General features: G+C 44.7%; 1 protein-coding gene across 5 annotated transcripts in view; it reads left to right on the forward strand.

Moving 5' to 3' along the window:
• LOC139749902 (tetratricopeptide repeat protein 28) overlaps nt 1-24,983 on the forward strand; it is a 655,954-nt gene that overhangs the window by 141,830 nt on the left and 489,141 nt on the right. For all 5 annotated transcript variants that reach the window (XM_071664304.1, XM_071664299.1, XM_071664301.1 and 2 more), the window contains one exon: nt 12,109-12,363. In XM_071664304.1, the coding sequence (XP_071520405.1) occupies nt 12,109-12,363 (255 nt within the window). The remainder of the gene's footprint in view (nt 1-12,108; nt 12,364-24,983) is intronic.

A 24,983-nucleotide genomic window follows, 5' to 3' on the forward strand; every position in this document is an offset into this window, starting at 1 on the left:
CCTTCATACTTTTTTACGATCGTGTGTTCTTTTACTTCATATATATATATATATATATATATATATATATATATATATATATATATATATATATATATATATATATATATATATCCCTGAGGATAGAGGAGAAAGAAGACCTCCCACGCATTCCCTGTGTGTCGTAAAAGGCGACTAAAAGGGGAGGGAGCGGGGGGTCTGGAAATCCTCCCCTCCCGTTTTTAATTTTCCAAAAGAAGGAACAGAGAGGGAGGCCAAGTTAGGATATTCCCTCTAAGGCTCATGCCTCTGTTCTTAGCGCTACCTCGCTGATGCGGGAAATGGCGAATATATATATATATATATATATATATATATATATATATATATATATATATATATATATATATATATATATATATATATATTGGAAGGGATCACAATTTTTGCGCTTGATCAAGTATATTCCTATGAGTCCACGGGGAAAATTAAACGCGATAAGTTCCCAAGTGCATTTTCGTATAATAATTACATCATCATGGGAGATACAAGAAAGAAATATAAGTCAGTTGATATACAACGAAGAGACGTAGCTAGGATGCTATTTGGTAAACAAGTGATTGTGGGGCCCAGATGTGGAAAGGGAGCTGTAGTTTCGGTGCATTACACATGGCAGCTAGAGACAGCGTGAACGAATGTGGCCTTTGTTGTCTTTTCCTAGCGCTACCTCGCGCGTGCGCGGGTGGTGGGTTGCCATTTCATGTGTGGCGGGGTAGCAACGGGAATGGATGAATTCAGCAAGTATGAATGTATGCATGTGCATATATTTATATGCCTTTGTATGTATATGTATGTATACCATGAAATGTATGGGTACGTATATGTGCGTGTGTGGGCGTGTATGTATATGCATGTGTATGTGGGCGGGTTGGACCATTCTTTCGTCTGTTTCCTTGCGCTACTTCGCTAACGCTGGGACAGCGACAAAGTATGATAGAAATATATATATATATATATATATATATACACGAACAAAGTGCATAGGGACGCGCACCTTCATAGAACATACAAACCCTCAACAGCCAGGATCGAACCCGGGACCCCTGTGCGACAGGCGGGAGCGATACCGCTTGGCAATGACCGCCCCTAATAGGGAAATGATTATTCGAATACTGTGTACTCGAATACCCTTCGTCTCACGTTGGTGAGCAACGGGGTCTACACCGGTCACTTTCCATCGTATTCATACCTACGCGTTGTACAGTTTGGTTCGGTAAAATGCTATCTGCTGGCTGTGTGAGCCTGATGGGAAATGACCGGTGTAAACCTTGTTGCTCACCAATGTGAGACGAAGAGTATTCGAGTACATAGTATCCGAATAGTTATTTCTCTATTAGGGGCGACCATAGCCTAGCGGTAGCGCTCCCTCCTGTTGCACAGGGGTCCCGGGTTCGATCTTGGCTGTTGAAGGTTTGTATATTCTACGAAGGTGCGCTTTCCTATGCACTTTGTTCGTATATATATGTGTATTTTATTTTTATTTTACTTTGTCGCTGTCCCCCGCGTTAGCGAGGTAGCGCAAGGAAACAGACGAAAGAATGGCCCAACCCACCTACATACACATACATATACATACACGCCCACACACGCACGTATATATACCTATACATTTAAACGTATGCATACATATACATACACAGGCATATACATACATGCACATGTATTTATTCATACTTACTGCCTTCATTCATTTACGTTGCTACCCCGCCACACATGAAATGGCACCCCACCCCTTGCGCACGTTCGAGGTTTGATCCTGGCTGTTGGAGGTTCGTATGATATATATATATATATATATATATATATATATATATATATATATATATATATATATATATATATATATATATATATATATATATATATATATATATATATATATATATATATATACTATTCGCCATTTCCCGCGACAGCGAGGTAGCGTTAAGAACAGAGGACTGGGCCTTTGAGGGAATACCCTCACCTGGCCCCCTTCTCTGTTCCTTCTTTTGGGAAAAAAAAAAAAAAAAAAAAAAAAAGAGAGGGGAGGATTTCCAGCCCCCCGCTCCCTTCCCTTTTAGTCGCCTTCTACGACACGCAGGGAATACGTGGGAAGTATTCTTTCTCCCCTATCCCCAGGGATAATATTTATATTTATATATATATATATATATATATTATCCCTGGGGATGGGGGAGAAAGAATACTTCCCACGTATTCCCTGCTTGTCGTACAAGGCGACTAAAAGGGGAGGGAGCGGGGGGCTGGAAATCCTCCCCTCTTGCTTTTTTTTTTTTTTTTTTTTCCAAAAGAAGGAACAGAGAAGGGGGTCAGGTGAGGATATTCCCTCAGAGGCCCAGTCCTCTGTTCTTAACGCTACCTTGCTAACGCGGGAAATGGCGAATAGTTTGAAAGAAAAAGAAAGATATATATGTATATATATATATATATATATATATATATATATATATATATATATATATATATATATGAGTATAAAGAAATTTCCAACACCGACAAACCAGGCTCTTTGTGGAGGTGGGAGACACTAGAACTTCAGATATTTGTGTGATAAGCCAAGAAAAACATGCATATGAATTCCAGAGAAATATCCGTAAATTTACATTTGTAATCAAGGAAGCGCTGCTAAAATGTTTAGTGGATCTGAAATGAGGTATTTCATCCATTCTATTTATAAACGTATCTATGGTGCTCCTTTCGACTGCAATGTTTGGTAAATCATTTCGTATGTGGGCAGTTCTGTTGAAGAAAAAGTACTTTGCCCCATTATAGCTTGAAGTAGCTGTTTAGATCGAGATTATGAAAGCCTTTGATATAATTCTAAATGCCTCTGTATCGGATCACCTCTTTGCATTTTTAAGCTGAGTGAATATAATTTCTTGTAGCTGGCTTGTATAGGCTTTGTGTCTCGCCCGTAAATCATTTTGGTTGCTCTCTTTGCTGTCAATATATAATTTTTTTTTCACAAGTTGTTTGAACATGATTATTTAGGTGGGGACACACGAGCGAACTGTGAAGGGTGAAGAATATGAGAATTATTATCGCTTTTTTTTTCTACTGCATCTGTGCGATGCTTCCTTGGCTTTTAGATCACCAGAGAATATTATCATAAGCAAGTCTTCTTACCTTTTTAACCTTTTATAATTAAAGAGATATCATATCGCACCTTGCTGTCGATATTTCGTGATATCATATCGTACCTTCCTGCCTATATTTCGTGATATTATATCGTACCTTGCTGCCGATATTTCGTGATATCATATCGTACCTTCTTGCCGATATTTAGTGATATCATATCGTACTTTGCTGTCGATATTTCGTGATATCATATCGCACCTTGCTGCCGATATTTCGTGATATCATATCGCACCTTGCTGTCGATATTTCGTGATATTATATCGTACCTTGCTGCCGATATTTCGTGATATCATAACGTACCTTCTTGCCGATATTTCGTGATATCATATCGTACCTTGCTGCCGATATTTCGTGTACTGCCGATGTGTTAAACTTAACACTTACCGATATGAGAATTCATTTATCACTTTTAAGCACAATTTATTTGTCTGTCTCCGTCCTAGTGAAACTAAAAACCTTTCAGTGTCCACTGTAGGATCATTACCCTGCTTCATATAGTCTGCAGATGTCATCAATATACACGAGAAAGAGGAATGGTCCCAGAGAGTGATCCCAGTGGCACCCCACTTGTCACTCCCATCCAATCTGGGGGCACCCCACTTGTCACTCCCAACCAATCTGGGGACACCCCACTTGTCACTCCCAACCAATCTGGGGACACCCCACTTGTCACTCCCATCCAATCTGGGGGCACCCCACTTGTCACTCCCAACCAATCTGGGGACACCCCACTTGTCACTCCCAACCAATCTGGGGACACCCCACTTGTCACTCCCAACCAATCTGGGGACACCCCACTTGTCACTCCCAACCAATCTGGGGGCACCCCACTTGTCACTCCCATCCAATCTGGGGGCACCCCACTTGTCACTCCCAACCAATCTGGGGGCACCCCACTTGTCACTCCCAACCAATCTGGGGGCACCCCACTTGTCACTCCCAACCAATCTGGGGCTCGGCCATTAATCATTATTCTTTGTTTACAGCCAGTCAGCCCAATACTCAGACCACGGCGGTACAACACCATTTCCACCATGTGTCTTTTATAAGTGATTTCTGATGTGGGACTTGATCGAATGCTCTCTGAAAAAAAAAATCTAAGTAGATGGCGGCAGACGTCAGCTACTTCACGTTCGCCATAGATAGTGATGTTATCATAGAAAAAAAAGAAGATATATCAGGCAGGTTTATCAGACATGAAAGATTGGGTCAAAGATCACACTGAAAATGGTTTCAAAAGTGGTGGTCTTCGAAATGATCCACAGTCGAGTGTCCAGTGATGGCTTCCGTAAGTTAACGACTGCGACTGATGTTAAACTATGTCAAATCAACATGGATGATGATTTTAACACGTCACCCACATCCTCTGGCTTACAGATGGGGGAGAGACGCTTCAGTACCAGAAACCATGACTCAAAAGTGGGCCAATTTATGGGTAGGGTTAAGCCAAAGCTTTATGGATCAAAACAGATAATTCAGTTCATGGTTGACGGGTTCGCACTGATATCCTCTCAGGACATGACGATAGAAAAAAAAAAAAGATAGATAGATGGTTAATTACGGTTGATGTTTGATTGTCAGGTGCCTCACGTTGGTCTAGTGGTTGAAGACGTGTTGAAGAATCCAAGGGCGGGAGGAAGGGGGAAGTGGAAGGGAAGTCGTCCCGAAGGCAAAGGATGTTTTGGAATTGTTCAGTGATAACATAAGACATTGTTAGGTGTGTGTGTGTGTGTGTGTGTGTGTGTGTGTGTGTGTGTGTGTGTGTGATTACTCATTTTTTATGGTACGGTATCAGGAGAGGGGAAGGAGGTTATACCCATGGGGGACCTATCTATTGAACTTTATCTACTGTTACATAATATTTTTAAACTTTTGCATACTTTTAGTATTTACAGTCTGATTACTTTACATACGTGTGTGTGTGTGTATGGGATTACACTTTTACACTCGGTGAGGCCCCCATTTCTTGAAGATTTTTCTGCTACCATGCAACTTAGATTTATGTATACTGTAAATAGATACTTAAAATAGATAACGGTATATTAGAATTAGGCAGCCAGCCATTCAGCTCAAACGACACAGCTAGGAGGTCATGATGATTACGAGTTAACTAGTCATAAATGAGCTTAAGGTATTTACCACACTTTGGATAGGCAAGTGAGCGAAGTGGTACAATCTAAGACATAACCATCCTCCCTTGTTTTTGTCCGATGGGTAGTTAAACCTACCGACACATTATGAGACGCAAGCTAGCGACACCATGTGATTGGTAGCGTTGACCTGATGTGCTGAAAGTGTTGGATTGCCAATTGGATGTTGTTATGAAACAGTCGTGCATTATCGCTGTTCATGATCTAGACACCTGACTGCTGCTGAACAGTGTCTGGTATGGAATGACGTTGAGCAGCGTTAACGAACACTAGATGGTGAACTGGCCACTTGTTGTTACATGGGTAACACGCCTGTATATGTAACTGTCAGTCACGTGTGTAGATACAGGCCTGCCACCTGTATGTAAGTGTCACAGTCACAGGAAGATACAGGGATATATATATATATATATATATATATATATATATATATATATATATATATATATATATATATATATATATATATATATATAGATGGATAGATAGATACATAGATAGACTGGTAGATAGATAGATAGCCAGGGTGGCAGATATACAGGAATATATATAAAAAGAGAAATGCATGGTGTATGCTTGAACATGAAGCGATATACAGTTGCAGTAATACAGTAGTTAACATACTACATCGCCTAACTAACACGAAACAGAGCTACTAACTTGCATAGTTAGTGTGTGTGTGTGTGTGTGTGTGTGTGTGTGTGTGTGTGTGTCCAGAGTTAATTACACCACAGGTTATGCCGCATGTACACACACACAAAAAAAGAATGCTTACTAATGAGCGTTTAATTATACGATATAGATTAAGAATTTTTTTTTTTGAAGCTGGGTTGGGGTGGAGCGTGCACGGTGGCTGGCTGGCTGGCCCAGGACTGTGCCCACCTCCCAGTCTGTTATACCCCCTCCTCCCGCTGTTCTTCACAGCGTTCTCGAGAGTCTTCGTCATGAATAACTTTTGACATGACAGATTCAGAGGGTGTGACGTGTGTGTGTGTGTGTGTGTGTGTCACAAAGTTCTCGAGAGTTCTTGTCATAGATAACTTTTGACATGACAGATTCAGAGGGTCTGACGTGTGTGTGTGTGTGTGTGTGTGTGTGTGTGTGTGTGTGTCACAAAGTTCTCGAGAGTTCTTGTCATAGATAACTTTTGACATGACAGATTCAGAGGGTCTGATGTGTGTGTGTGTGTGTGTGTGTGTGTGTGTGTGTGTGTCACAACGTTCTCGAGAGTTCTTGTCATAGATAACTTTTGACATGACAGATTCAGAGGGTCTGATGTGTGTGTGTGTGTGTGTGTGTGTGTGTGTGTGTGTGTGTGTGTCACAGCGTTCTCGAGAGTTCTTGTCATGGATAACTTTTGACATGCCAGATTCAGAGGGTCTGACGTGTGTGTGTGTGTGTGTGTGTGTGTGTGTGTCGTAGCATGATCCAGGTACGTCATCAGCGGGAGCAGTCAAATTTTTACGATTATTAGTATGAGTTTCTTCCTGTGTCGCTGCCATTGTAAACGTCTGTATAAGTGGCTGTTTTTGACGTGAGGGAGCACGGCGGACGTGTGGCTGCCGCCCCTCCACACTGGGGCTGCTGATGAATAGGGGGTCTTGGTGGTGATGAATAGGGGGTGTTGGTGGTGATGAATAGGGAGTGTTGGTGGTGATGAATAGGGAGTGTTGGTGGTGATGAATAGGGGGTGTTGGTGGTGATGAATAGGGGGTGTTGGTGGTGATGAATAGGCGTGTTGGTGGTGATGAATAGGGAGTGTTGGTGGTGATGAATAGGGGGTGTTGGTGGTGATGAATAGGGGGTGTTGGTGGTGATGAATAGGGAGTGTTGGTGGTGATGAATAGGGGGTGTTGGTGGTGATGAATAGGGCGTGTTGGTGGTGATGAATATGGGGTGTTGGTGGTGATGAATAGGGGGTGTTGGTGGTGATGAATAGGCGTGTTGGTGGTGATGAATAGGGGGTGTTGGTGGTGATGAATAGGGCGTGTTGGTGGTGATGAATAGGGGGTGTTGGTGGTGATGAATAGGGCGTGTTGGTGGTGATGAATAGGGAGTGTTGGTGGTGATGAATAGGGGGTGTTGGTGGTGATGAATAGGGGGTGTTGGTGGTGATAATAGGGGGTGTTGATGGTGATGAATAGGGCGTGTTGGTGGTGATGAATAGGGGGTGTTGGTGGTGATGAATAGGGCGTGTTGGTGGTGATGAATAGGGGGTGTTGGTGGTGATGAATAGGGGTGTTGGTGGTGATGAATAGGGGGTGTTGGTGGTGATGAATAGGGGTGTTGGTGGTGATGAATAGGGGTGTTGGTGGTGATGAATAGGGGGTGTTGGTGGTGATGAATAGGGGTGTTGGTGGTGATGAATAGGGGTGTTGGTGGTGATGAATAGGGCGTGTTGGTGGTGATGAATAGGGCGTGTTGGTGGTGATGAATAGGGCGTGTTGGTGGTGATGAATAGGGGGTGTTGGTGGTGATGAATAGGGCGTGTTGGTGGTGATGAATAGGGGTGTTGGTGGTGATGAATAGGGAGTGTTGGTGGTGATGAATAGGGCGTGTTGGTGGTGATGAATAGGGGGTGTTGGTGGTGATGAATAGGGGGTGTTGTTGGTGATGAATAGGGGGTGTTGGTGGTGATGAATAGGGGATGTTGTTGGTGATAATAGGGGGTGTTGGTGGTGATGAATAGGGGGTGTTGTTGGTGATGAATAGGGGGTGTTGGTGGTGATAATAGGGGGTGTTGTTGGTGATAATAGGAGGTGTTGGTGGTGATAATAGGGGTGTTGGTGGTGATAATAGGGGTGTTGGTGGTGATAATAGGGGGTGTTGGTGGTGATAATAGGGGGTGTTGGTGGTGATAATAGGGGGTGTTGTTGGTGATAATAGGGGGTGTTGGTGGTGATAATAGGGGGTGTGTATGGGGGTGTGTGATAATAGGGGATGTTGGTGGTGATAAATATGGGGGTTTGTTGGTGATAATAGGGGGTGTTGGTGGTATAATAGGGGTGGGTGTGAAATGGGTGTGGTGATAATAGGGGTGTTGGTGATAATAGGGTGTTGTGTGATAATATGGGGTATTGTTGGTGATAATAGGGGTGTTGGTGGTGATAATAGGGGTGTTGTTGGTGATAATAGGGGGTGTTGTGGTGATAATAGGGGTTTGTGGTGATAATAGGGGATGTTGGTGGTGATAATAGGGCGTGTTGTTGGTGATAATAGGGCGTGTTGGTGGTGATAATATGGGGTATTGTTGGTGATAATAGGGGATGTTGGTGGTGATAAATAGGGGGTGTTGTTGGTGATAATAGGGGGTGTTGGTGATAATAGGTGGTGTTGGTGTGATGATAGGGGTGTTGTTGGTGATAATAGGGGGTGTTGGTGGTGATGAATAGGGGGTGTTGGTGGTGATGAATAGGGGGTGTTGGTGGTGATGAATAGGGGGTGTTGGTGGTGATAATATGGGGTATTGTTGGTGATAATAGGGGGTGTTGGTGGTGATAATATGGGGTATTGTTGGTGATAATAGGGGGTGTTGGTGGTGATGAATAGGGGGTGTTGGTGGTGATGAATAGGGCGTGTTGGTGGTGATGAATAGGGGGTGTTGGTGGTGATAATAGTAGGTGTTGTTGGTGATAGTGGGGGTGTTAGTGGTGATAAACATTGGGTGTTGAGTATGACTGTTGGTGTACGACCCGTGAACACCACAGTTACGACCCTTGAGCACGACGGTACGACCCATGAACACCACAGTTACGACCCTTGAGCACGACGGTACGACCCGTGAACACCACAGTTACGACCCTTGAGCACGACGGTACGACCCTTGAACACTACAGTTACGACCCTTGAGCACGACGGTACGACCCATGAACACCACAGTTACGACCCTTGAGCACGACGGCACGACCCGTGAACACCACATTTACGATCCTTGTGCAAGACGGTCCGTGATTAAACGTCGTACCGTCGTACTCAAACGTCGTACCGTCATGATTAATTGTCGTACCTGGGTACTTAAACGTCGTACCGTCGTACTCAATCGTCGTACCGTCGTGCTTAATCGTCGTACCGCTGTACTCAAACGTCGTACCGTCGTGCTCAAACGTCGTACCGCTGTGCTCAGTCGTCGTACCGTCGTGCGCAATCGTCGTACCGTCGTGCTTAATCATCGTACCGTCGTGCTCAATCGTCGTACCGTTGTGCTCAATCTTCGTACCGTCGTGCTCAATCGTCGTACCGTCGTGCTTAATCATCGTACCGCCGTGCTCAGTCGTCGTACCGCCATGCTCAATCGTCGTACCGTCGTGTTCAATCGTCGTACCGCCGTGCTCAATCGTCGTACTGTCGTGCTTAATCGTCGTACCGCCGTGCTCAGTCGTCGTACCGCCGTGCTCAATCGTCCTACCGTCGTGCTCAATTGTCGTACCGCCGTGCTCAGTCGTCGTACCGCCGTACTCAATCGTCGTACCGTCGTGCTCAATTGTCGTACCGCCATGCTCAGTCGTCGTACCGCCGTGCTCGTACGTCGTCCCGTCGTGCTCAATCGTCATAACGCCGTGCTCAAGGCACCAATTTCTCGTCATAAGGAGAACGTGTTAAGTAGGTTGAATGAGTGTTCTCTAGTAGCTGGTGGAAGATGGTTTCTCTGATAATAAGGACAAGATGGTCTCTCATCAGTAGTGCCAGTGGTCTCTGATAATATGGGCAAGGTGGTCTCTATCAGTAGTGCAAGTGGTCTCTGGTAATATGGTCAAGGTGGTCTCTAACGATAGGATAAGTGGTCTTTGGTAATAAGGGTAAGGGGGTCTTTAACATTTGGGTAAGTGTTCTCTAGTAAAGTGGGGAGGAAGGTTTCTGGCCAGATGAGGACAGTTTTCTGCCACTGGGAGAAGGGTGGACTTATGGAAAGTATTCTTGCTCCCACCAGTCACATACATACATCACGTGCAGGCTACACTGGCCCCCACTGCTCACTGGGCCGAATTTATATATAAAAGTAGGAAGAGAAAATCTATTTTCAAGGAAGCGAAAGTAGGAATTCTTGTTTGATGACCAGAAAGGGGAATAAGGATTCCTGAAGGAATTGATAGTTAAGGATGTTAGAATTGTTTATATATATATATATATATATATATATATATATATATATATATATATATATATATATATATATATATATATATATATATATATATGTATATATATATATATATATATATATATATATATATATATATATATATATATATATATAGATAGATAGATAGATAGATAGATAGATAGAGGTAAATGGCGTCCTAGCTACGTCTCTTCGATGTATATCAACTGACATTTCCTTTTTCGTATCTCCCTTGATGATGTGATTATTACACGAAAGTGCACTAGGGCACTTATCGTGTTTCATTTCCCCGTGGACACATAGGAATATATATATATATATATATATATATATATATATATATATATATATATATATATATATATATATATATATATATATATATATATATATATATATATCCCTGGGGATAGGGGATTAAGAATACTTCCCACGTATTCCCTGCGTGTCGTAGAAGGCGACTAAAAGGGGAGGGAGCGGGGGGCTGGAAATCCTCCCCTCTCTTTTTTTTTTTTTTAAATTTTCCAAAAGAAGGAACAGAGGGGGCCTGGTGAGGATATTCCAAAAAAGGCCCAGTCCTCTGTTCCTAACGCTACCTCGCTAACGCGGGAAATGGCGAATAGTTTAAAAGAAAAAAGAAAGAAATTTTTAGAATTTTATGAAATTTAATGAACATGCTGTTACCATAACACGGTATAACTTGTGAGTTAGTGTGCCTTTTCTTTTCTTTGTTTGATTTTGAATGTACCGACATTTCTTTTTATAGCTACGATGAGATATATCACAAGGAGGTCCTCTGATATTGCGTCCCATATACCTGGGATGAGGACTGAACAACTTCTGGGTCCTCAGTGATAATATAACCAGTTGAGATCTTGTCTTCACAGCTTATATTACCAGATGAATTGATTTTTATGTCCTTCCACTGCTCATATTACGAGCCTGATTCATTCTTTTGTCGTAGCTCAGACTACGAGCATGACTCATTCTCTTGTCTCAGCTCAGACTACGAGCTTGATCCATTCTCTTGTCTCAGCTCAGACTACGAGCATGACTCATTCTCTTGTCTCAGCTCAGACCACGAGCTTGTTCCATTCTCTTGTCTCAGTTCAGACTACGAGCTTGTTCCATTCTCTTGTCTCAGTTCAGACTACGAGCTTGATCCATTCTCTTGTCTCAGCTCAGACTACGAGCTTGATCCATTCTCTTGTCTCAGCTCAGACTACGAGCGTGATCCATTCTCTTGTCTCAGCTCAGACTACGAGCTTGATCCATTCTCTTGTCTCAGCTCAGACTACGAGCTTGATCCATTCTTTTCTCCTTCCACAGTTCATATTACGAGCCTGATGCATTCTTTTCTCCTTCCACAGCTCGTACTACAAGCCTGACTTAGCATTTAGTCTTTGCATGTCTCACACTACAAGCCTGATTCATTCTTTTTGCCTCACACTATGAGAATGATTCACTTTGTAGTTCACACTACCAGCCTGATTCACTGACCCTCTCTCTCCAGCAACCTTCCAGACCCTCTACTGTGATGGGATTTGTCTCGCTGTCCCCTCAGACTGGAAGCTAAGGCGGCCTCTCCGTCTTAGCTTGTAGCTTGCTTCTCCCACGGTGTATCGCGTCAACTGACACAGCTTTCTCTCCCCGCCACAGTTGGAGGTTGATGGCGAGGGTGAGGGCGGCGGGTCGAAGGCGCTCTTCCTGGAGAAGGTACGGCAGAGTAACGCCGCCTGCCAGTCCGGGGACTTCGAGACGGCGGTGGCCCTCTACACGGAGGCCATCGCCCTCGATCCCCACAACCACATTCTCTACTCCAACCGCTCCGCCGCCCACATCAAGCTCGCCAAGTTCGCTCACGCCCTCCAAGATGCCACCAAAGCTCGAGAGCTCAACCCCAAATGGCCCAAGGTAAGTTACAACAGATGTGTGAGTTTACATCCCCATTTTCTCTTATGTTTCAAGAGATGTTTGGGAGGGAAGGTTACCCCTGAAATGTCGACAATCACAGTCTCAAAGAATATGGGAATATAAGGGTTCTTAAACTGGGGGACTTCTATAGGTTAATCATAGAAAGAAATAACAGATTCAGATCCTTTGAAGCTGGGGAGTTTACCACAAAACTTATAGGCTCGAGAAGCATTGATAACGTGATCCATCTTTACCGTAATGGAGTTCCTGAAGTGTCATCCATTGCTGTAAGGAAATCACCTTGCGTGGTCCAGGGAGTGGCGTCTCTCCCTGCTACTGAGAGTGCAGGATTGCAATTGGCTTCGGGTTTAAGTGTGGCCCTTGCGGGACCCCTGCAGCAAGCGTTGCCGCACCCACCAACTCTCTCTCTCGCGCACACACGGAAGCTGTCAACTGTTCTTCAGCAAAACCTGAAGATTCATCAAAGACTTCAGGGTCTCGGTGCCGTTCCAGACGGCTACTGGTTATATTTTTTCTTCAGACCTGAATTTACCTCCTGAAACTCACAGTATCTTGAAGGCTCACTGACTCAAATCACAAAGCTCAGGCTTGTACAGGTGACGCATCTCAGGGCGAAACTGACGTGCATGAATAAAATGTTATACTGAAACATTTCCTTTTGGAAGAAGATGCGCTGAAAAACAAGTTGAAAGACAACATTTGTCGCATAAACAATAGTGCTGGTCTGCTAACTGACGGTTATATTTCTTTCTCGTATCTCCCCTGATGATGTGATCATGACACGAAAGTGCACTTGGGAACATATCGTGTTTCATTTTCCCCGTGGACTTTATATATATATATATATATATATATATATATATATATATATATATATATATATATATATATATATATATATATATATATACATCAAACGGGAACGATTGAAATAAATCAAAGGAAAAGAAACTAAGCTAAACGTGTGAATTGTTTCTTAAAGATTCAAACCCCAACATAGCTGATTAGAGCCTGGCAACCATCTTCTCCACAACTGCCCTACAGAAATATGAATTCCTTAACAGCCATAACATTAACTTTATTATCTCTGTCTTTAACTTCTCAGTTCACATTGTGGTAATCTTGTACTTAAGCTCGTAAAGACCCATGGGATTCTAACTGCTGGAAAAGAGATATGAAATTAACAATGGTGAGGATCCATCCCTGATATTTATATAAACTCCATCAGTACATGATTCCATGGCTCCGTAACGTCCATGTATATATAGATATATATTATCCATAGAAGAATAATGCATCATTGATATAGAAAATATAAATTAGAAGAGAAAGACTCATCAAGAAGCAATGTACAAGTGCCACAATGTGTTTCAAGATGAGGCAGGTCGGTGCCAAAGTGTTTCCTCCAGGTTTTCATGAGTTTGACAGAGTTGGGTATTCCCTCAAGGACCTGGTCTGTCACAGACCTTTGGTCAGTAGAAGGCCTCTTGTGCCTTATCTCCTCCAGTACGATCGTAAGCTTGGAGAATATTGCCTCAAGATTATTATGTTACGTATATATATATATATATATATATATATATATATATATATATGAAGTAGGTGGATAAGAGACGGTGGCATCAGTAAACTTAGAGATTCTTGGAAGGGAAAAAGCGATCGAGTTTTCACTGGTTCGTAATGCAGACTGCCTCCCACCTGCACCGACTGGCTGGCTGGCTGGAGTCGACGGGACGCAGGCTGAGAGAGAGAGAGAGAGAGAGAGAGAGAGAGAGAGAGAGAGAGAGAGAGAGAGAGAGAGAGAGAGAGAGAGAGAGAGAGAGAGAGAGCATTAAGGTCCTCCTCCCAGGCTGGGGTTGAGGAGGCGGAGGAACTCTCCAGCCGGGCCAGTACACACTGTGGGAGGCATTTTTTCCAGCCTGCAGGAACTAAGAATAGCAATGTTTATGCATGGAAAGGCAGGGCGAAGGTATACAAGCGCGTGGGTACGCCCGCAACACACACACACACACACACACACACACACACACACACACACGTGGCCAGAGGGCCTAACGTGAAGATAAGCAAGAAACTGATTAGGAAATGTTTAAGGAAATGATTTTTGTTGTATAAAAGCGGTGGAAAAATTAGGATATACTGGAAGATGAAAAATTTGCATGACAGAGATGGGATCCCACAAGGGAAGAACTCCCTCCCCGTTCAGTAGAAATAGATAATCATAAGCACGTACACACCGACACACACACACACACACACAGATAGATGGAAACTGACTTACACAAACGCACATACATACAGACACACACATACTCTCACATAGACAGGTGGAAGCGAACACAAACACCCACACACATATATAAAAAGTAAGAGACGAGGCAACACGAGTGTAAAACTCTCTCCCCGTAACACACAAATAGTAATCACAAAAATAGTGATCACATAGACAGGTGCAAATACACACACACACACACACACACACACACACACACACACACAGGCAGACAGACAGACACACATATTTACAGACAGACACAGACATCCAGACAGACCCACGCTGGGGGATGATGTTGTGTTGTTGTAAGGCAACTTGCAGGAAGTGCGAGTGTTTGGTTGGCACACACACACATCGGACACTCCAGAAAGGGTCTGTTGACTGTTTGATTGACTGGGTGTTGAGCAGCTAGCTCAGGAAATGACTGGCTCTCACTCTGCTTAAGAAAGTGGTTGTTTTACCGAGCCGATGACTGCTTTAGTGACTGATTAGACCAAGTGCTTTACTCCCTCGTTTATTTGACTGTTTGTACTAATTCATTGTTCAACGGACGGGGTAACTATGACTAATTAACCGACTGTTTAATTGCTTAACGGCCTGGTTAAGTGTTTGAGTGGCTGTTTTAGGTTGGCTGGTGAAGAGAGAGACTTGATTGCCTCGTTAAACCAGTTACTTATTCTGTCTAATTGGCTGGTTGATCGTCTCTTGCTTGATTGATTGATTGGTTGGTTGGTTGTCTCTTCTTGGATTGGTTGATTGAATTTCGACCCTAGTGACTGTGCAAAACCTACTCTACAGTCTTCCAGCAGACACAGTGGCTGAATAAAAGACTCACAGTTGAGCACCTTGACCATATCTATTTGTGACTGACGTAACTGCCTGACTGGTTATGTGACTGGCCAAGAATATGACTGGTTCTCTGACTGGCCAAGAATATGACTGGTTCTCTGACTGGCCAAGTATACGACTGGTTCTCCGACTTGCCAAAAGCACGATTGATTGTCTGTCTGGCCAAGACCATGACTGGTTCTCTGAGTGGCCAAGAGCACGACTGGTTCACTGTCTGGCCAAGTTTACGGCTGGTTCTCTGAGTGGCCAGGAACATGACTAGTTCTCTGAGTGGCTGAGTACGACTGGTTCTCCGACTGGAAGGGGTTTGGTGTTTGTTTCAGAGCCTAAAATGGGAATGGGAATCAGGAGAGGTGCAAGTGTTGTTAGTTGGGGAACAGAAGCCTTTGCTTCCTTCCAATATCACCAATAGTATTAAAGTTATTGTGAACAAAGAACAGAAAGGATGTAAGTGCAATTCTTTAGGGAAACAGAGGAAGCTTCATATCTTTACGTTATCAACAATATCAAGGTTAATATTTGCACCAAGATATACTTAGGAATACTAAGGCAATTCAAAGGAATTCAAACAGCAGCAGATCACCGGGTCCTTCTAAAGTTATGGATCAGGGAGGTAAGAGCAGGAAGACACAGAAATTTCATAAGAAAAATACTGTAAACTTTTCATGTAACAAAGGAAGCGTGAATAATATTAGTCTAGGATTTGAAGGCAATTATTTATCAAGTCTTTTCTGAAATGTATCTATGGCGCTGCCTTGGTTACAGCTTTGACACTATACGTATTGGTTTTCGGTTTTTAATTTCTTTACACTTTTATTGAAGATTTTTTTCTCCAGCTTCTTGACCTCAAAGTACTGAATTCCTCGGGTATTATTAAGGGTGTCCGGAGCGTAGTGACCCGAGGACAGACTGTGGTATGTCAGGGGGCCATAAAGGCGCCTCATGTGCTGTTCTTAGGGAAAAATTCTTGAAGAAAAGACGTTGATGATGGGTCTTCAGGATGACATATGGTGGCAGGAAATGACTGGGAATGACAGCGACCCAGCGGTTAACAGTTAGATGTCATGAAGCCGAGGCGAGAGGAAATATTCTGATAATGATGATTATGATGAGGGTGATGAGGCATGAATGGTAGGATGGCAGGAGGACGAAGGCTGAGGACGGAGGGAGAGAAGGATGAGGAAGAGGAGGAGGAGGAGGAGGAGGAGGAAGAGGACGGGAGAGCTTTAGAAGGAGGGGAGGGTACATGAGAATGGAAGAAACAAGGGAGAGGGAAGTAGGGGGAGAAGAGGAGGGTGAAGGCGCACATGGGGAGGACAGATGACAGGAGAGCTGATAGTCTGTGACGGGGTTATCTGCTGGAGGCTATCCAGAGTTCCTAGTGTGTGTGTGGAGAAGGGACGAGATATCAAAGCAGAGAGGAAAGCAGAACTTGTGATGAAGATGGAGACAAGTGAAGCAGCTGAGGATGAGGAACGAGTAGGAGGAGGAGGAGGAGGAAGAGCTCAGAAAGGCAGCCTGAGGAAACTCTGCAAAGGCCAGGAATGTGTCCAGCGAGGCAGCAGCAGCAGCAGCAGCAGCGAGGAGGCTTGATTGACAGCTTCGTCACAAGACAGGCTGAAAATATTTGACGCCGCGCTCCCACCTGCTACAGGAGACAATGCCTCCTCGTGACGTTCCTCAAGCCCCTGCCCCTTGTGAGTAGGGTTCCTCATAGGACTCCTGCGGTAGTTGATGTACCGAGAGAGTTTCCAGGGATTCAGTAAGGCGATGAAGCCCTAGGTGAGGTGGGTGGAGAGGGGTTATAAGGTCCGACTTCTGAACGTCGATGAAGAGGACCGCGGGACCTTTGCCTCTTGCGTGCTGCGCTCCTGTTTATTTAGTACCTTTCACCCTCTGAGCGTCCACATGTGACCCGAGAGTACTCGACACCGAGGCGACGCTCACCTAGAGCCTATGGCGTGTCACCTACCACCTTAGGGGACACTGAAGGTGAAGAACAAAGGAAAAATGAATTTCGACCAAGACTTCTGGGAACCTTCCATGTTGAGACGCGCTGATTGAGGCTCTAGCCAATAGGGCATTGCGTTAGCCCCAGCGTGCCTGGGGCCAAGGTCGCACCCGCCTTCCCTCAACACCCACAACCTTCGCCCTTCAGTCATCATCACTTAAGGTTTCATTCTGAGTGGCAGCGGCGTGTGGGTCACTTCTCTCTGGCTGGGGTTGAAGAACGTATTGAGTCCTGAGCACTGTGTGTATACAAAAACACATGAAAATGGCCAACCATACAATCCGTGGTTGCTTTGGTTGGCTCCTGGGAGGGCTGTGGTGGTGGCGCAGGTGTGCCGCCGCCACCGCCGCCGCCGCTGTTGCCATCCTGCCATCGTGTGCCGCCGGTGCGCCGTGTGTCGCCACCACCAGCGTAATATCAACAAGAATGTTAAATGGTAGGTAGCTAGTTGTGCCCGGACAGCGCCCCCCCCCCCCTCTCCCATCCCCGACACTCATCCTCTGTCACTCACCTCCTGCTACCCATCGTTCGTCACCCCTTAATCACAGCTACTCATCTGTTACTCTATGCTACGCACTCACTCTCACTCGTAGAGTCACTCAGTTTCAGTACCAGTGAGCGACTGTCACTCGCCTTCAATCTCCAAATGATAAGTCACTACTGACCACTTGGAAGCACCAACTTCTTTCGGTGTGGAAGGGAACTGGAGAGCCGCCTCGCACGGGTAGGAACCAAGGAGACAGCCCAGCCAAGCTGACCCCATTACAGGAGAGGAATGTAGAAGATTGAGGAGCGATTGTGTGTGTGTGTGTGTGTGTGTGTGTGTGTGTGTGTGATGATCTCACCCACGGCGATCACAACAAAGCAACCATCACGTCATCGAGGTAGAGGATCCTGGGATGCATTCCCTGAGAAGCTTCAAAACAAAGAGACTATAACCAGGTGATAACGCTGTTCAGAAGCGTTCGGACGTCGTCCTTTGTCTGCAGTCATCCAGCCAAGACCCTGAACTGTTGAGAGCGATAGAGATGGTCCAGGTTCGGCAGTGGTTCAATCAAGTCTGAACTATTTGAGGATGCTATAGATGGTTCAGATTCTGCAATGATTCGGTCAAGACTCCGAACTGTTTCAAGAGCTACAGATGGTTCATGTTCCACGGTGATTCAGTCAAGGCACTGACCTATCAGAAACGCTACAGATGGTTCAGATACTACTGAACTATTGAGAACGATACAGATGGTTCAGATACTAAAGTGATGCAGTAGACTCTGAACTATTGAGAACGATACAGATGGTTCAGTCTCTGAATGGTTGGGAACGCGACAGATGGTTCAGACTCTGCAAAGATTCATATTACCGAGAACGCTTCAAAACATACAGATTTTGTATGATTCAGTCATATTTCGGGCAGGACTGAGAACGCTTTTAGAAAGTCCAGATTCTACAGATATTAAGTCAAACCTTCGAGCAGCAGATGACGTTTCGAGGCTTCAGATCTTTACTTCGGATAAGTAGACGCGAAAGATATGTAAACCTCTACGTTTCGAAGCTTCAGATCTTTACTTCGGATAAGTAGACTCGAAAGACGTGTAAACCTCTACGTTTCGAAGCTTCACATCTTAACTTCGGGTAAGTAGACGCGAAAGATGTGTAAACCTCTACGTTTCGAAGCTTCAGATCTTTACTTCGGATAAGTAGACTCGAGAGCTGTGTAAATCTACGTGTAAAGCGTATGATAAATAAGAGTTTCTCAGCCAGAGTTCAGAGTCAGTCCCTCAGAAGAATGTGAGACGCGGAAATTGGTGCAGACTCATCCCTGCCAACATGAGAGGTGGTGTGTGTGTGTGTGTGAGCACAGGGCGAGAGATCGGTGTCAAGCGTCGGGGGTCTAAGGCCCTTCAACTTTTCTCTCCCTGCCAATTTAAGAAACATGGTGGACAGACTCGTAAAGGGCTTTCAATTGTGAGTTTTCAAGATCTTTGGATCTGGACATGATTAGTGCGGTCTGTGTTAGTCGTGCACGCCCTGCGGGGATGTACCATCCTCCAAAACCACCTCTTGATCAATGACCCGCCTGACCAGCTTGGTCACAGGCCGAACTCTTGGGGTTCGTTAGAGAGGAACCGCCCGAGACCCGTGTAAGTCAAGAAGGTTGGGTAGATCGGACGCATCTCGGAGGTGCAGACCACAGCGTTGTCATCCCTCGCTCCTCTGTCGGGAGGAGGGAACTTCCACGTCTCTTTGAGGTTCAGGGGAAACCTGTGGTCAGGAACTTCCTTCCTGTCTTAAGTAGTGAGGAACTTCGTCCCTGTCTCAAGTATTATGGAACTTCGTCCCTGTCTCAAGTGGAGTGGAACTTCGACCTTATCTCAAAATTTTGTGAAAGCTTCGCCCCTATCTTGAGTACACCGAAGCTTCGCCCCTATCTTCAGTACACTGAAACTTTGCCCTTATCTTTGGTACACTGAAACTTCGCAACTATCTCGAGTACACTGAATCTTCGCCCCTATCTTCAGTCACTGAAACTTCGCCCTTATCCTCAGTACACTGAAACTTCGCAATTATCTTGCGTACACTGAAGCTTCGCCCCTATCTTCAGAATACTGAAACTTCGCCCTTATCTTTAGTACACTGAAACTTCGACCCTATCTTGAGTACACTGAAACTTCGTCCCTAGTTTGAGTACATTGAAACTTTGTCCCTATCTTGAGTACACTGAAACTTAGTCCCTATCTTGAGTACACTGAAACTTCGTCCTTATCTTAAGTACACTGAAACTTCGTCCCTATCTGAGTACACTGAAACTTCGTCCCTATCTTGAGTACACTGAAACCTCGTCCCTATCTTGAGTACATTGAAACTTAGTCCCTATCTTGAGTACACTGAAACCTCGTCCCTATCTTGAGTACACTGAAACTTCGTCCCCATCTTGAGTACACTGAAACTTCGTCCCCATCTTGAGTACACTGAAACCGTCCCTATCTTGAGTACACCGAAACTTCGTCCCCATCTTGAGTACACTGAAACTTCGTCCCTATCTTGAGTACGCTAAAACTTCGTCTCTGTCTCAAGTATTGTGAAACCTCGCACCTATCTCAAGTCGTGCAGAAGTTCCCTCATCTCATGTAGTAAAGGGATGTATCTCCTGTCTACATGAAACCTGCTCGTGTTTTATAATGACGAAACTCGTCCACGTCATGAGATAACGGGGAAACTTGCTTCTGTTAAGTGTGGAGAGAGAGAGAGAGAGAGAGAGAGAGAGAGAGAGAGAGAGAGAGAGAGAGAGAGAGAGAGAGAGAGAGAGAGAGAGACAATGCTTTCCTCTGTGGCAAATAGACGTTCTTTGCGTTAGAAATGATCATCTTTTACACACACACACACACACACACACACACACACACACACACACACACACACACACACACACACAGACACACACACACAGACACACACACACACACACACTCTTGTTTTGTGACGGATCAGAGTGGGAACTGGCGGGTCTCATCATGTTCTCTCTCTCTCTCTCTCTCTCTCTCTCTCTCTCTCTCTCTCTCTCTCTCTTTCTCTCTCTCTCTCTCTCTCTCTCTCTCTCCCTCCGCAGGAACCCATGCGGCATCTGTACCGTGTCCAGGTTTGGTTGATGATTAAACCCTTTGACCACGACGGTACGCCCCCTTGAACACGACGATGCGACCCCTTGAGCACGACGGTACGCCCCCTCGGGTAGAATTTCGTGACCCTTGACCTGACCCTTTCTGAGAGAGCGACAAAAAAAAATATTGAAGATTAATTGCTTATATAATCTATACTTTCTGTATAAGAAATAACAGTTTCAGACGTTGGAAGCAGCCAAGTGACCATCGCCAGATTATCTGGTGGTCTGCATTGGGTGAAGATAGTGTTAACCCTCCCTGTTATATAAGTCTGACAGACGGCCTTAACTTGTTACTGTGTGTGTGTGTGTGTGTGTGTGTGTGTGTGTGTGTGTGTGTGTGTGTGTGTGTGTGTGTGTGTGTGTGCTAGTCAAGCTACCACACAGTCCCACACATCCACACACCGAGATATCCACAAACCTACACACCCATCCAATGATCAGTCGTGTGTGTGTGTGTGTGTGTGTATGGTCTTATGTGTTTATGGTTCAGATTCTACAATGATTCGGTCAAGACTTTGAACTGTTTCAAACGCTTCAGATGGTTCATATTCCACATTGATTCAGTCAAGGCACTGACCTTTTAGAAACGCTACAGATGGTTCAGATACTACAGTGATGCAGTAAAGACTCTCGATTACTGAGCGAGATACAGATGGCTCAGTTTCTGAACGGTTGGGAACGCTCCAAATGCTTCATATTCCACAGTGATTCAATCAAGACACTGACCTATCAGAAATACTAGAGATGGTTCAGATACTACAGCGATGCAGTAAAGACTCTCAACTCCTGAGAACGATACAGATGAGTTTCGTATGAGCAGGAGTGGGTCAGTGAAGTGTGCTGAGGTGTTCAGTGTGAAGTGGTATGTTGGGATAATCATTATCTAGTCTTATCTAGGCATCTGCTTTCTTCACAGTTGAAATAGCTGGACGAAGAATCATATATCTTTAAGGACCAAGTTAAGGTGTAGTTCGTAAGGACTAAAGATTAACAAGGAGATAATGTTTAACATATTTATCTTTGGTTGATATGGCCAATCGATGCTTGTGTTCTTATCTATGGAAACATGAAGTTTGTATTGTCATAACCATCATGAGAACATGAATGAGGGCATAAAGAAACTCCTGACCACATCTTAACACAGTTGGGAATCAGGAAAGAAGCCACACCAAAGTGAAGCGTCTCATCTTCATTAGACATCTGTGGTTAAGTCTTGGTTTTACCCTGAGACAATGTCGGATGAATTGATGATGTTAAGGATGAAGAAGGAACGATTTGTGCTTACAAATTCTGCCCTTATGAAAAGCAGAATCATGATCTTGTGGGAGAGATGATTACTCGTATGTAAAAGTGTTAAGGCGATGCAGTAGATGGTGGCTGGACCCACACACTGCATCCGAAGGTAAACATGAAGGCGCGTTTCCATACCGCGCCTGCAATATCCTGCCTCCTCCGTCTCTGATATATCAGGAATTTAGCATGTTATAACTGTCTTCCTGCAGATAACCTAACCTTGGATCATCAGGTCTTCTGTTATCTGTTCTTCCCATGCACTGTCCTCCTCCAACAGATAACCTCGTCATAGACCATGAGGTCGTGTGTTATCTGACCTTCCCATGTACTGTCCTCCAGCAGGTAACCTTTCCTCAGACCATCAGGTCTTGTTTTATCTGTCCTTCCCATGTACTGTCCTCCAGCAGATAACCTCGTCATAGACCATCGGGTCTTGTGTTATCTGTCCTTCCCATGTACTGTCCTTCAGCAGATAACCTCGTCATAGACCATCAGGTCTTCTGCTATCTGTCCTCCAGCAGATAACCTTGTCATAGGCAATCAGATCTTGCATTATTTGTTCTTACCATGTATAGAATCCCTCAGCTTTATGAGAGAAGGTGTCGTCGCTTTTCATATTATAGAAGGATTTTGATCCAGTCCTCATGAAAGAGAGGCAATCAGGTCCCTTTCTGGAAAAATTTTAAGAGAATCCAATGCTATATATTTCTTCAGCGGAAGGGTTTTGTTTCTCTACATCCTCGCGGTTAAGGGGTTCATAAAGTACTTGTGTAATGAACGTGTTCTCACCTTCTTCAGGATTACGGTGACCATGAGGGAAGTCTTTATGAGGGAAAATAGAGCCTTCGATAGTTAACTTGACCACAAGTGGGGAGGGATATTGTGGCAGGAGGTCTGGTGGGGGGGAGGAAAGGTGCAGGAAGTGAGAGTTGTGGGGTTGGAGATGATTGTGTGGTTAGTCGATTAAGAGGATGATGATAATGATGATGGGAAGGAGAAGGAGGAGGAGGGAGAGACATGTTGATGGGGAGGAGGAGGAGGGAGAGACATGATGATGGGGAGGAGGAGGAGGGAGAGACATGATGATGGGGAGGAGGAGGAGGGAGAGACATGATGATGGGGAGGAGGAGGAGGAGGAGGGAGAGACATGATGATGGGGAGGAGGAGGAGGGAGAGACATGATGATGGGGAGGAGGAGGAGGAGGGAGAGACATGATGATGGGGAGGAGGAGGAGGGAGAGACATGATGATAGGGAGGAGGAGGAGGAGGGAGAGACATGAGGAGGGAGGAAGGAGGGGACCGTTCAGAAAGGTTGGTCAGGACAAGACTGGGGAGAAGTAGGAGGTTCACAACCCGTCTCGTGAGAGGTTATAAGTCGACCTGGCAGAGTCGGTGACCTGTGTGTGTGTGTGTGTGTGTATGTATGTGTGTGTGTGTGTGTGTGTGTATGTATGTGTGTGTGTGTGTGTGTGAATACCTCTTTGTCGTCAGACAATGTAATTCCTTGCCCACACGCACACCGTTCTCTCGTAATGTATCCCCTTCTTAATTTCCATTTATTTCCCCTGGCTCTCTCTTCCCCCAGCTGTAAAAGGTCATCTCTTTTTCCTATTGGTTTCGTTGATTGTGTATCCTGTACTTAAGGTCATGTCTTTCCGCTGTGGCGTAAAGGGATAGTGTAGCGGTTAGCGTACCTGACCATGACGCATTCACGGGCCAACCCAGGGTCGAGCATGGCATAGGTTCGAATCCTGGTTACGGCAGTCGGTCCACAGTCAACTCAGCTGTTCATCCACACCTTGAGATTGGTTGATAGAATGGGTATGTGGCTCAGGCTAGGGTATATATATATATATATATATATATATATATATATATATATATATATATATATATATATATATATATATATATATATATATTTTTTTTTTTTTTTTTTTTTTTTTCATACTATTCGCCATTTCCCGCGATAGCGAGGTAGCGTTAAGAACAGAGGACTGGGCCTTTGAGGGAATATCCTCACCTGGCCCCCTTCTCTGTTCCTTCTTTTGGAAAATTAAAGAAAAAAAAAAACGTGAGGGGAGGATTTCCAGCCCCCCGCTCCCTTCCCTTTTAGTCGCCTTCTACGACACGCAGGGAATACGTGGGAGGTATTCTTTCTACCCTATTCCCAGGGATATATATATATCTTTTCTTTCTTTTAAACTATTTGTCGGAGGTGGAGGGAACGAGGAGAAGTGGGAGACCAAATTGGAGGTGGAAAGATGGAGTGAAAAAGATTTTGAGTGATCGGGGCCTGAACATGCAGGAGGGTGAAAGGCGGGCAAGGAATAGAGTGAATTGGATCGATGTGGTATACCGGGGTTGACGTGCTGTCAGTGGATTGAATCAGGGCGTGTGAAGCGTCTGGGGTAAACCATGGAAAGTTGTGTGGGACCTGGATGTGGAAAGGGAGCTGTGGTTTCGGGCATTATTGCGTGACAGCTAGAGACTGAGTGTGAACGAATGGGGC

Source organism: Panulirus ornatus, chromosome 8 (genome assembly GCF_036320965.1).
Source record: "Panulirus ornatus isolate Po-2019 chromosome 8, ASM3632096v1, whole genome shotgun sequence".
In the NCBI taxonomy this organism is placed as follows: Eukaryota; Metazoa; Arthropoda; class Malacostraca; order Decapoda; family Palinuridae; genus Panulirus; species Panulirus ornatus.